The sequence below is a fragment of the Botrytis cinerea genome, chromosome 10 (assembly GCF_000143535.2).
Source record: "Botrytis cinerea B05.10 chromosome 10, complete sequence".
NCBI classification, from domain to species: Eukaryota; Fungi; Ascomycota; class Leotiomycetes; order Helotiales; family Sclerotiniaceae; genus Botrytis; species Botrytis cinerea.
Window position 1 is genome coordinate 75,373 of NC_037319.1, and position 13,698 is coordinate 89,070.

Genomic DNA, 13,698 nt, shown 5'->3' on the forward strand with positions numbered 1-13,698 from the left:
CCTCGAATAGATAATCTTATATTAATATCCATTCCCCGAATAGATAAATAATCTTATCGCTTATTCTAGGTATATATATAAGACTTAATCCTTCTAATCAATTCTCAAGTCAATTTAGTATATTACTACTCATTCTTATTGTTCTCTATTACAGTGACACCAAGTGACGTAGCTATCCTCCGTGATAATATATTTATACGTTCCTCGAATAGATAATTATATACAAATAAGCATTCCCCGAATAGTTAATCTTTTTTCAAAATATAAAAATGTATTTATATATTCCTTAAATAGATAATTATTAAAAATGCATTTATATATTTCTCGAATAGATAATCAGATACAAATTAATATTCCTCGAATAGATAATATCATATAAGTAACTAATTAAGAAAAGTAATCTGTGAATAATATTATCGGAGTCTTAGAATTTCATAGTAAAATCCGATATCAATAAACTTCAGATTCTAATAGTTAGTTGGGAATTTAAAAGAGATAAAAATTTTAACTACTCTTAAACGTTAAAGGCTAAAATTTGATAGTAAATCTTATGTTTTAGAGTCTAGCGATAACACTGTTGTGTTGACATTTTTTCGTATACTTTCCACATAACATAGTTTATCTATGCTAGGTCAAGTGACATGGTTGTATTTGAGAGTTTTGTGGGAGTATAAGGGTAGTGGCTGTATGGTATTAAGTTGAAACGTTGATAAGCATTTGAGATAGGGAGGTAGTGCTCTCACTAAATCTACTATAGTAAGCTAATTACTTGAAACCATTCATCTGGATGTAGACATGAGTAAATTTCAAGCAATTTGGAACAGAAATTGCAGATGTCTTGATTTCGAATTCCTAATCAGTAGGAAAGTACATTTCCGCTTGCGGGAGGTCAAAGTTTGGCGAGTGCGAAAAATCTAGATTAAAAACTTGGCCAACTAATTTTGGTAGAAGTACAGAATATTTACAAAGCATATAGTGAGGGATCAGATAAACACATAGATAGAAGATGGAAGGATACGTCAGGAAAAGGATCATATGAGTGGCAGTGGAATTAAGTTATTAGTCTCGCTTTACTTTTAGACTCGCTTAATACCACCATACATGGTCTCTAGAAGAAGTTGTCAAAAGGGTGGACAAATTTCCGCTCACGGGATAACTGCCTGGTAGATAATCGTATGAAGGTTGGTATCTAGAGAGATAACTACTAGATGATTAGAAGCCTCCAGATTCTCACTCTTGACAACCAGCATCTCAATTCATTCTAAATATTCGAAGATTTCGGATCCCTCAACTTTTGCCGATGAAGATTTCCATGCGCCTGAATCTAGTGGGGGAAATTTCGTACCGCTCGCTAGGGGTCTTGGCCTTGTCTTCAGTTTTTAGCCTTTATACCTAATCACATATTTGAAAACTAGTGAAGTGTGTGTATAGATACTCATATAGAATAGAAGATGAAAGGATACACACTGTAAGCAAAAGGGTAAGATCAGGAGGGTAGTGGAATTGAGTTAGGAGCCTCTTTCATTGAGTCCCTCCAGTACCAGAAGAGATCAAAAGTCAAACAGAACTAAAAAGATCATACCTACCCAGTAGATTATTGGGTAGGAATTTGCATCTAAGGGGGTGCGAAATGTAAAATTTGAGACCTGAGGATTTTCCCTCCCCGCACCCGGCACCCCGCATTTCAATCTAAATTCATTCATAACATTTTAGAATCTGGACTGGAACTGAGCAATTGAGTTCTTTTGAATGAATAAAATATCTTAAACATTTAAATCATATGAGATATCCGAAGTGTCTTAATTAATGACTTGATTTGAAATGATACGGGGGGTATACCTTGACCATACATTGAGTATCCGGCAAGAGAGCCGGATTGTCCTACTCAAGGAATCGGATAGGCAGCGATTCTCTCTCATTACATCAATATACTCACCAAATTGGTCAAACATTAGAAGTTTCCATATTTGTTCCTTTTCCGTACAGATAGACTGACAAATACGCGTGCGAAATCATAGGACATGCATGTGTTTACGGCGCACTCCTGATCTCGTTTTCAAATCCCTCGAATACATCCAGATTATCTCAGACCATGACGGATAGTGATTACCCATGACCAAGACGTTGATTAAATAACAACAAATGTGCAACCAATGCTCAACCATTCGCCACAACTTTCAATACAAAACAAAACAATCTTTCTGGCGAGACCAAAGGAGTGTACAAGTTAGGATACTTCCAAAAATTCCCACACAGTTAGCAAAAGAACTAGTCTATCATTATTCCAATGGAACAGCATCAAAACTTTAATCAATTCATCCAAGAATATCCTTTCCTCCTCATGTGCACCCGCGTACAATAGGGGATAGATTGGACTGCTAACCTGAAATCTGATCACAGGGACTGAGAAGGTTCTCCTCGGTATCCCTCTCGAATTAAGCGACTCAAATTCGCCGTCTACTGAGACTCATTGCAAGCTTTTTGAATTGCCCCGTTGATACTTTCCTAGGTATTTCCATACCCACACCGCCATTCATACTTGCGCACTCGTACAGACTTCTACAAGTATTAAGCTTCAAAAGGCGGCACTTGCGGTCACTCGTGTCAATAAGAGCGCGTATTAACTAGATACTGTCTGATGGTTGGCTGCGAAGAAAGCTGGAGGTGCGATTGAGTGGATTAAAATGACGAGAGGAATGATTGGTGAGAAGGTTCATGGATTATTAAAGCCATGACTAAACACTTGTAAGGTAAGGTCGACGAGTCGATGTCGACTCAAAACCCTTTACTTCCATGAACAGAACTATGCTGATAATATCATCTATCAGATATTCTGCTACTACACTAGAAGTCACCTCTACTCCAGACCATTAACGATGATCACAAACTCCCATAACACCGTGAAATCGCAAACTTTGCATTTCATTAATACTATCATCATACGCTATCTATAAGCATCATGATTCCACCTCTTCCCAAACAGGCAAATCAATATCCACAACAATAGGTTTATTGAACTTCTTCCCTCCCCTTCCTTTTCCATGAGGCCAACTAGAAGCCATCAATGCCGCATTAACCACACATGTTTCCTGCCGTCCCATTCGTCCACATAAAGCTTCTACATCACAACGTAAAGATGGTGGTATTCCACCTTGTCCTCGAGCCGGTGAAAGTATTTCCTCTGGTATAGCGAGTAAGCTTTTCGCTACATTTGAGATTGCCATTTGAGTAGCCATAGAATTTTTTCGATGCCAACTCTTTTGATCTCTTACACTTGCTTCCGGTAAAAGTGATAGTCCACTTCCAGTTGATGTTGCTAGATTACTGGTACTAGCAGTAGAATCACAGGTTAGATTTCCCCAATCTCCAAAAGATCCATCGTTCTTGAAAGCATTTCCTTCTATTCTTCCTTTTGAAGTCAAATCGATATGGGACATCTTCTTATTATCTTTACCAGGATCTTCCCAACGAATGACACCATTTTCCTTGAATTTAATATTCGAAGCTCCAAGATCCCATTGAATTATTTCTGCACCTCTTCCTTCATGAACATGTCCACATACTGCTAATCGTGGACGAACTCTCCATAAAGTTTGACGTAAATATTCACACCCGGCAGCGACACGATCATTTCTTTCATCGCAATGATATTTTGGTGGTGTGTGGGTTAGTACGATATCCACATCCAAAGGAATATCATCCCATCTTTTGGCAGCGTCAGATTGTGGATAACCGAAAGCCCACATTCCTTTTGCCGGGGAAAAAGGAGAACCGAAAATACGAAATGTAGTATGTGGACCTGTAGGTGATGCTAAGGAAACTTCTGCGGCTTCATGATTGAGGTATAGAATTGAAGGGGAACGATCCAACAATTCTTGACACTTTTTGGTATTTTGAGGATTTTGTTTATGGAAATACGGACCATATTGAGAATAAAATGATGGATCCAGTGTTATATCATGGTTACCTTACATAATGATTAGTTTGCTGTGTTATTCATGTTTGTTCGGAAGACCTGAAGATGGAAATAGAACATTTTTATGGGGTTGATGAATGTAGGGGGATGGATCCCCTAGTAAAAACTAGGTGGATATATTATGCATACCAGCAATGATAATCTTGGCTTCAAAATCAGCGTCTTCAATCCATTTGATTGATTTTTCTAATTCCGCATAGTTTCCTTGATTTGTTAAATCGCCTGCGTGAATGAGAACATCACCGGGCGGCAGTTTGAATGATCCATTCGCAACACCATTATGAGTATCGGAAACACAAACGAAACGGGTTTTGCGAGTTTGAGTAGTTCGAGTTATTGTAGGGATATGAGGTTCCGGAGAGGATGAAGTAAGATATGGATTTTGAGGTTCATAGGATGATGAGGTAGTACATGAATCCTGAGAGTGATGAGAAGGTTCATATGTTAGACGGTCGAGTTCATAGGAGGAGTCGACCATGTTGGGATATCATATGGAGTATCCCTCTCTTGTGATGAACGATTTAGGATTTTGACAGGTCCACCAGGTCAGGGGTTAGACAATGGTGAGTAAAGGTAGGTAGGTATACTATACTGACCGGTGCTGTAGTTTGTAGGATGATTGATGTTGGATATCGGAAGAGAGAAGGCACGAAGAAGGTAGCAGTAGCCTTACCCGTTATCTAAGTAATATATCTATCAATGACACGTTTCCTCGACGTGTAATTGGTCTAGTTGGCAAGGGAAAAGACCGACATTCTAGACAAGGCTGAGAAGGGAGGGAGAAGGATAGATCCATCCAGTAGTTTGATTTGACGAAACGGTCTCGACGTGTTGATTTCTGCCCAGTACTACTTAGACGCCATCTAAGAATGACTCTCATGAATACCTTCAGCTATTCCTCGCTCATCATCCCGTCGCCTCACACCCGGCGCACACCCTACTCGTGCCTCGCTCATATCTCACTCATACCTCAAACCTTACATCTTATGCCTCACACATCTCACCTCGCACGCTCTCTCTTTCATCCATTGATAGACATCGAACATTGACATTCGGGGAAAAGAGGATTGCTAGATTCTCGAGAACCAGGGTACTTCTAAGTTTGTTTTTATTGAACACAGATCAAATTACCGGTCGGATACCTTCTCGACCACCTGCCAAAATGTTCAACCAATGCCAATCCTGGCCTGTATCCGCTTTTCAACAGTTAAATGGGCACATTGGGTCACGATGATTTGTTCTACCCATCCAAGCCGTTTGGGGCTTCTTTGGTCCAGCACCTGGGACTTGGGCACGTCTTTCATTTCATTCGCTGATCCACTGCATAAAATGGCCCTGGCGGTCGTCGGTATGAACGGTATGAATGATGCTAGGACGGACTGATGTACATGTTTAAAAAGCGACCAGGTACTCACGTCTCCTTTCGCCAGACTTAAGATTATTTACCATGATTTCTTCTTCCCTTGTTCAAAAGTAGGCAGTATTCCGTGTATAGCTCGATAGCTTCTTCCTTTTTTTCATATTCGTTATTCATTATTTTTCTACTGACCCAGGTGCTCAAATTAGCCGTTCACTCAATCCGCCTAGTGCCTACCCAGTACCTACCCAGTACCTTGCCCATTAACCGTTCGGAGCATTCTTCTATTCCAGCTCTCTTCCCACTTCTTCCCCGACATCTTCCCAAACCAACCTCCTCGCGCTCCCACAACAAAGGGCGAAAGGAAGAGAAGAACTGTGTTTGGCCTCTTCGTGGTCATCAGTCTCAGTGCGGTCATTCACCAGCAGCTTCAATTATCTTCATGTCGGTATTGCTTCTTCATTAAATAATTTAATTGGTCGGGACAATCGCCGTTGTGTCTGTTTGGCACTGCCGCACTGCAGACGCACGTTCACCAGTCCACTACATTCACTACTACGCACAGGAAGTCTCTCCTATTTTCCTATCGACCAACCCAGATGATCAAGAAGGATCCATTCAATCGTTGAATTGAGTATCAAAGAATTCCTTCAAGCGGAGTCTTGTGGTGCTTTGGATTTGGATTTGTCTTGTCATACATTCATAAAGGATACGAAGAAAAGAGTCCTAAGATACCGTTCGTTCCGCCAATTCGCAGAGATCAAGGAAACTCTCTTCAGACCAATTACAATCAAAAGAATCCAAAGACAAGATTGATTGGAAAGCGGTGGTAGGAAAGAATTGAATCACTCGTAGGGTGGGAAGGTCGTTTTCGGCAGACCTTCATATCTTGGTGTAAAAGGTGTTGAATCAGCATGGCAACGATTTCTACATCGCAAGCCCATACCAGCTTGACACCGCCAAGTAGTTCTCACGGTCAAGATTCTTGGAACTACTCTGTACCAGTAGAGGTAAAAAATTATCTTGTGGTTACCTTCGGCTTTTTTTAAAGTTGTTATGCTAATTAAACTTTACTTCAGCCGATCTCACCTTCTGCCGTCACCGACTATCATAATCACAATCGACAAATTTCTCAAACAAACGGTTACCCATTACGTCCAAGTACAGAAACCTTTGGTCCCCGTCTTCCTAACGATCACAACCACTTGGCTCCAGCTCGCGCAAATGAATTGAATCGACAGAATAGCGACATCAGCGATACTCCTAGTGCCCCTGATAGTTTACTGGATTCATATGGGAATAATAAAGGTGGTCGAAGCATGGACTCTGGGGGGAAGAAAGGTATGAATGGTGGGAGTTATGAAATGGATGATGTAGAGCATTCTAGGTGGATTCACAGAGATAAATTGGCCCGAATTGAGAATGAAGAATTACAAGCAGCGGGAATCCCGATACCTCGTCCACGAACAGGAAGTAAATCCAGTCGAAGGGATCGTAGCCAAGATGCCGGTAATGCCATTCGAAGTGAGGGACAAAAAAGGCAGAAGATGGGGGTGAATGGAGATGGAGAAGGCAATCCTTGGGAGTTACGATTGCCTGAAGAGTCTGCTGGAGATTTAGGTACGAAAGGTATATCGAAGATACCAATATCGAAAACGAGTCCCCTACCAATACCGATCGATTACCTCGAACGAGACACACCTATAGCTCGGAAAACAAGCAACAACTGGTATGACGAGGAGGACCCATTATCATTTAAGCAAGCAAGAAGTCGGAGTCATAGTGTCAAGAGCTCACTTATACTTGATGATGCTACACCGACTTCTTCAAATGTTCCCATGCCTACTCCTGCTAGAGTATCGCCTACACCCACCCGTGCATCACCATCCGAGCGATCTCCTACCAAGAAAGCACCAGGACGGAAAGGATCCGTTGGCGCAAATGCTGCACTTCCTGGAGGTAGACAAACAGCAGCACAAAGACAAAAACAAAAGTCAGGTGGAACAAATGCGCCAGATATACGGCCAAAGACTCGTTCAGGCGACTTAATCAATACATCGAAACGACCCGAAGGTGATCCACCTTGGCTGGCAACTATGTACAAACCTGACCCTAGATTGCCACCCGATCAACAAGTAATTCCAACTCATGCGAAACGTATGCAACAAGAACAATGGGAGAAGGAGGGTAAATATGGAAATGTTTATGATACAGATTTTAGGCCATTAAATCAACAGGAATACAGACCACGCCCGGATTCATTTTCTCCACCACCAGATGGACCAGAGGAACCAAAGTCAGAAGAACAAGCTCCAGAATGGCCATTAAGTCCACAACCTGCATCACCAATTCCACCCGTCTCACCTGTTTCCGCCATGACTCCTAAATCACCAACATTAAGTACCGGTCCCAGATCACCAGTCGAGAGAGCATCAAGTTATAGCACAATGCCAAAGATCGCAACTGGAAAACCACAAGGTGTTAATATCCCAGATCCCAAACCACCAATTCGTGTTCAAGATTCTCCTGAGTCAAACAAAGGTTGTGGTTGTTGCGCCATCATGTAATTTTTTTTGGAGAACGGATGTGGAATTCGTTCTCTTCACCAATACGGAGTTATTTCCCTTTTCTTTTCTGTGTAATTTGAGCTAAGCATGCAAGCAAGCAAGTTTTATGGAGTTTATGGAGCTGATGGATTTATACTTGACTTAAAGACTAGGTCTGAGCGATCGCCAACTTTTTTTTTTTTCATTTCATTCATTCGTGGATAAACACATCATCGAAGAAATTCATAATTACTTGTTGAAACTCTTTAATCTGCATTAATCGTTTATTGAGATCCGGAATTTGTGCTGGGCACGCGATACAACATTATATTTCATTGATTTTGATGTGGTAGCGGGGGGAAGAGGACGGGGGGAGGGGGAAAGGAGGAGAGGTATGGAGAGAAAAAAAGGATTGATGACGAATTTTATGAATTTCCCACACACTCTCACAGAGCAAATTTCCTAATAACTTTTTTTTTTTTTTTGGTTTGTGCCGTCATTGTGGCATGAAGGGTGGTTTTACTCTTTTTGTGTTTTTTTGTTTTGATTCCCCAAAGCGATTTTCCAAGATGCGATATTGGGTGGCAAGGTGGAGGATGCATAGGTATGAGGGAGGTTTTGATGGTAGATGTGGAAGAGAGTGGGCGGAAGAATTGTGGTTTGGATTGAAGGGGATTTTTTGATTCTGAGAGGGAGGGGTGGAGAGGGACAGGGGCTGGGTCTGGGTCTGCGGCTGGGGGAGAGAGAATGGATAATTTCGAACTGATTGGTATCTTATGCTCGACATTTCTTCTAGGATCCAGGACGGCTACAGCTACAGCGATGCGAGTGTGAGCGATGTTTTTGTATCTTGTACTGTTGCGGTTGGAATTCAGACTGAGGCAAGCAGCTCGACTGGGGGTAGGGGGAGGGTTGAAAGAAGATGAGAGAGGGGTAGAGAAATGGGAAAGGGTGATGAGATGGATAAGGGTAGGAAAGGAAGTGGGGGTGAGAGTGGGAGTGGGAGCATACGCGTTACTGGGTAGTGAAGACAGCGAGTAGATAAGTACCTAGTATGAATCTGAAAAAAATTGAAAAAATCAAGATATCCACTTCACTCATATCTAAATCCATGTTGATCTGTCTGTGTTGCTCAAGTGAGTAACAGTAAGCAATATTATTGATTTCCATAGTGGAATACTAATCCAAAACCTTGATACCAATATCGAGGAACAAGAATGTTCTCATGTTGTGCCTTTAGCTACAAGAGACTTACGAATAGATGGATGGATGTGCAGATGGGGTCGAGAGGTATACATATGTATAGCTTTGGGTTGCCGGACGTATGGGGGTGGGTTGCGTTGTGTTTTGGGTGTGTATACAAGAGTTATAATGGCTCCAGGGCTGACAAAGGAGTATGAGGTTATATGTTTTAGATATAGGTAAAGTTTGGTTTAGTTGAGCATTAATCTGAAAGTTGTGGATGGAAGTCTGCACTTTTTTTTTGGTTTCGAGGATGAGGTCTAGGGTCTTGTGGGGTGGCGGGGTTGCGGGGTTGATGTTTGAGGGATTTTGGTTTGTTGCGGCACGGGGGTCCTGGTAGGTTCTAACTCGGTTTATTTCATGGTATTACTTTATTCTTAAAACAGGTCAAGGCTCGAGAGTCACAGTTTGCATGAACAGGATTTTTGTTGACATATGAATGTTTTTTTATCGTTTTTGTTAATAATAGTTGATAGGGAGACAAAGGGAATAAGGAAACCGGTATCCGATAAATGATAAAGGAAACAATGAAAATCGTCTTTCAACAAAGGGAAGTTTAGAAAGGAATGTGGGTAGCGAGACCAGCTCAGCCATTTCTTACTCGTCTTCTCACTTGCCTTCGATTCTCTAGTAGCGAGACCAGCTCGACTAATCCTCCTCTTCTCTCTCTTCTCTCACCAAATCCTCACTCCCTGGTCCGTTTACACACAATTGCAAAGCAATCATGCATTAACATCACCATCGATGATTCTTTGAATGAGCTGGAAGAGTTCATTTGCCTTGGTCTGCAAATCTCCCTTTCCAGTCCATCGATCCGGATGCCATCTCAATCTCTCCTTCTTCATCATGTTCTCGTCGAAAGCCCCGCTTCCTCTAAGCGTCAACTCAACTTCATGATGACAAACCCCGAGAATCTCTCCCCGAACGCAGTTTTGTCGTGCGCAACCGTGTTTCTTAAGTCGAGGAAATTCCTGAGTATTATCCTTGATGAAAGCCGTTGCCGAAGCTGAGAAGTCATCGAATGCGTTTCCGTAGGCTGCCCGGTCAGATTCGCTCCATTGCTTAGCGTATTCCCATGGGGTCATGTTTTCGAAGCGTTTCTTTTCCTTGCGAGCTTCCTCTTCGGCTGCGCGACGAGCTTCTTGTCGATGCTTCTTGTCGGCGGCTCTTTGGGCTTTCTCTTCCTGTTTCTTTTGCTTGGCGCTCTTGGATTGAGTGCTTCCTTGGAAGAACTCGGGGTTTCCGGATGAAGCTGGAGGGGCCTCTTGGTACCAGGTCTCGTTGTAGAAGTCTAATTGGGCTTGATTGAAAGCTCCCTGGGCAGTGCGGGCTTTGGATTGAGCTTGATCATAAGCTTCATAAGCAGCGCCGGCTTCGGATTGGGCTTGCTTGTAAGCTTCACAAGCAGCGCCGGTTTCTGACTGGGCTTGAATATAAACTTCGTAAGCGGCGCGGGCTTGGACTTGGGCTTGGTCATAAGCTTCGCCAGCGGCGCGGGCTTCGGATTGACGGTCTTCGTTGAAGAGGTCGGCGCGGCGGACGCGTTCTTCGCTTGACAAGGGCTCTGAGGCCCAGGGTCCTGGTCGAGATTGGCGGGATCGGTTGGAGGATTGTTGTTGCTGTGTTGGTTCGTTCATCTCTTCTTCATCATACGGTGAGTGGCTCCAGAATCTGGAAGACATTCTGGCCGCTGCTGGAGTGTCTGGTTGGGATCTGGATTTCGTTGTATTTGGAATCTTGCGAAAAGCTGGAAAGATGTGATGGGTGTTGTAGTATGGAAAAGACTATGGAACTGACGAGAATAAGTATGAGTAGATATCCAGTCGATTAATATACACAAGAAATTGGTACTGTTCAATATTAGTTTAGACATATTTGAGAGTTATTTCAAAGGAAAGCCGGAAGTCAATAATGGGTTTGTTCAGAGATTCCTTTGTGAGAGTGATATCTATTTCACCGAAGTCCTTGTTCGCTGAAGAGGTTTCTTTGTTGAATCGGGGTTTCGATGAAGACAATGCATGCAATGTTGATTCTGATAGCGATAAAGAAGGACAAGGGCGAGTTCCAAAATGAGTCCAGGGTCTCAAGATAAGTCTATTAAGATTGACTGGTCTAACCCTGACCTTATTTGAATGACATGATTTTTGTTGCACATCTGAAATACTATACCCTACAGTAACTATAGACCAGACATGAATCTTCCGCACTTTCAACACGCACAAGAAAATTACACCACTCAAAGCCAGCCTATCTTTTATAAGAGCTGGCCTTCGTTTAACGAGAAGGTGGCTCATTTTTCTCAAAGAATCAACAGTTTATTGCATTTATTCTCATGCTATTAACCACAATTTCCAAAATGGGCTGACTACGGTATTAAAAATTTTCAGGAGAAGTAACGCAATGATTAGTGGGCACGTCAAAACTAACATCTTTTTATACTCATCAGGTGCTTCTTCACAACATGCATTATTATACCTTTTACAAATCTTTTTGAATGTCAGAGTTAATCATATCCGTGTTCGGTTTTTTTTCAATCATTATGAAATCTGTTGCGATCTTGGGGTAGGATATTAAATACCATCCATGATTTTGAACTGAGAAATTTAGGGGCTCGGTTAAGTTGACTGACATCCACCAATTTTCGGGTTGAGTACATCATTATCTTATTGTGCCTGACGAGGAATGCATGGTGTATTTTATGAACCAATTGTCAAAGCTACATCATGATAGAATTAATAAAACTCATAATAAAGTGGATTAGATTATCGTCCTGGGTTCAATGCGGTCCGTTAAAACTGTAGGCATTTATTTTGAGAATTTGACTTCTAGTTCGGCGTGGGTTCCTCATTCTGCTTCTCAAAGATTCGACCCACAAGATCTCATACACGATGCTACTTGATCCGAGATTACTCCTGCCATGCCACGGACTGCCAAAATTTGTGAATATGAAATTCAAAAGGTTGCACCCCTGTCTTGGCGACATTCGTTGCCTGTGAAGGATGCCGTAAGATTAGGATGGAACTTCACCTTGACGAGTATGATCAAATACTGCGAGACCAAAGTGTTTGTTAGTTGATTTAACGCGAGATTGGTTATCGTGGAGTGTGAAGACACGAACATCGAACACCATGATACATTTACCAGACTGGAATGAGAGGGTTATACCTTTCAGGTAAGGGCAGACTTTTCGACACAGGCAGTTGTAAGAGCGCTGAAAGGCACATGGTTTATGTTTTCATAATGAACACTAACATAATAAAGTTTAAGCTGGTATGGATTCCCGTGTGCAAGCGAGCAGTGTTATAGGCAGAAGTTTTGAGTTACAAGCAGCCTGGAAAGTAGTCCACGCTCGGCCATTGGATCATAAAATAGATGGATATTCATTTCTAAATAATTCTCTCCTAAGAATAAACTCTATGGTTGTAATACTCGCTCTTTAATGATCCAGTCTACTCAGACCAGCAACGATGCAATGCTGTTATATCTCGTCTCTGAGGTGGTTTCCGGCTGTATTTGGTACAAGTCTTGCACTATCTCAGACGTTGAGTGTGTACCCAGTGTAATATAAAAACATCCTTTGCATCTCACCATCGAATTATCCGAGTCGGTACTGTCTCGCGTTAGCTACAACTTTGCTGATTTCACGACCGAGTTATTCCAGATAGTCGTATGTACACAGCGGAATTGTAGATATCATTTTCTTCGTTAATCTCGAGTTATGTTGGCGCTGCTCATTAGATCGCGGTATCTGTGCTTTGTAGTCAGTATTGTTGTGCCTGATACCACGATAGATGCTGGTGATGTATTCATTAATTTTTAGCTCGAAATGATATGAAGGCAAGGGAATGCTTTAGACTCATGATTCAATCCGATGCAAAGGCTCAAGGGTCATCTTCATGGTGACTATGCAAATTATTGCACATGTTTTAATCTTGTAACAGGTCATTCATTGCGAAATTAGTCTTGGAATTACAATTAGGGATTCATATGCCAATGTTGCTCAATCAGCAAATATAGTTAGCTTTAAGATTTTCTACAAGATATCTTGAATTCTCTGGTTTCCCTTTCATGAGAGACCATTCCCAACCTCTAGTATGACAAGAAGATGCTACAGTCTCTCTAAAGACAGCTTGACTGTTTAATCCAATGACACAAAAACACCTGAAGGCGAACCCCTCAATTTCTTAGAATGTTGTGACCATATGAATGCTAAAGCCCTTTGTTATTTGCAAGTTTCTGATGAAATTCTAGGTTCTAGTTTGATCACAATAGTTTAAATCCTTCCAAAGCTTGATGAGACTGATCTAGTTCTCGTTAGTCCCTTTGATAACAACCTCTCTACTTTCCTTCAGTATCCAATATTATATTCCAGAAGACTTGATTCTACTTACATTATAGTTAAACCAATATTCTTGGAACCCGACGAGATTCTTTCAAATCATAGAAGGTCATAAAGAATAGACCTCTCAAACTATCTCAACATTAGAAACTTCACATAAGAACCAAAATTCATGGACTCAATCTAGAGGACACTTGACCTTTTATCTCTCGACGAAATATGTTCAGAGTTCTGAAAG

The 13,698-nt window shown here is 41.6% G+C and overlaps 3 protein-coding genes across 4 annotated transcripts; 1 reads left to right on the forward strand and 2 right to left on the reverse strand.

The window, feature by feature from the left end:
* Positions 1-2,901: 2,901 nt before the first annotated feature.
* BCIN_10g00190 (hypothetical protein) lies at positions 2,902-4,610 on the reverse strand. The gene is made up of 2 exons (XM_024695373.1): positions 4,106-4,610; positions 2,902-3,967 (listed from the first exon to the last, which is right to left on the reverse strand). Exons 1-2 carry the CDS (start codon positions 4,452-4,454, stop codon positions 2,958-2,960), a joined length of 1,359 nt encoding a protein of 452 aa, XP_024551167.1. The 5' UTR covers positions 4,455-4,610; the 3' UTR covers positions 2,902-2,957.
* A 677-nt stretch (positions 4,611-5,287) lies between these two features.
* Positions 5,288-8,961, forward strand: BCIN_10g00200 (hypothetical protein). 2 transcript variants are annotated; one of them, XM_024695374.1, is made up of 3 exons: positions 5,288-5,449; positions 5,543-6,343; positions 6,413-8,961. In XM_024695374.1, the coding sequence occupies exons 2-3, from the start codon at positions 6,248-6,250 to the stop codon at positions 7,898-7,900; spliced, it is 1,584 nt and encodes a 527-aa protein (XP_024551168.1). In that variant the 5' UTR covers positions 5,288-5,449; positions 5,543-6,247; the 3' UTR covers positions 7,901-8,961. The 2 variants fall into 2 exon arrangements, with proteins under 2 accessions (XP_024551168.1, XP_001554166.1); XM_001554116.2 differs by having other exon boundaries at positions 5,288-6,343.
* Positions 8,962-9,025: 64 nt separating this feature from the next.
* BCIN_10g00210 (hypothetical protein) lies at positions 9,026-11,021 on the reverse strand. Its single transcript, XM_001554117.2, has one exon. The coding sequence runs from the start codon at positions 10,801-10,803 to the stop codon at positions 9,844-9,846; it is 960 nt and encodes a 319-aa protein (XP_001554167.1). The 5' UTR covers positions 10,804-11,021; the 3' UTR covers positions 9,026-9,843.
* Between the last annotated feature and the right edge of the window lie 2,677 nt (positions 11,022-13,698).

Coding starts and splice junctions, on each gene's coding strand:
- BCIN_10g00190 (XM_024695373.1), bottom strand. CDS start 4,454: ATGGTCGACTCCTCCTATGAACTCGACCGTCTAACATATGAACCTTCT. Junction 3,968..4,105: donor AGCCAAGATTATCATTGCTG/GTATGCATAATA, acceptor TCATTATGTAAG/GTAACCATGATATAACACTG.
- BCIN_10g00200 (XM_001554116.2), top strand. CDS start 6,248: ATGGCAACGATTTCTACATCGCAAGCCCATACCAGCTTGACACCGCCA. Junction 6,344..6,412: donor ACTACTCTGTACCAGTAGAG/GTAAAAAATTAT, acceptor ACTTTACTTCAG/CCGATCTCACCTTCTGCCGT.
- BCIN_10g00210 (XM_001554117.2), bottom strand. CDS start 10,803: ATGTCTTCCAGATTCTGGAGCCACTCACCGTATGATGAAGAAGAGATG.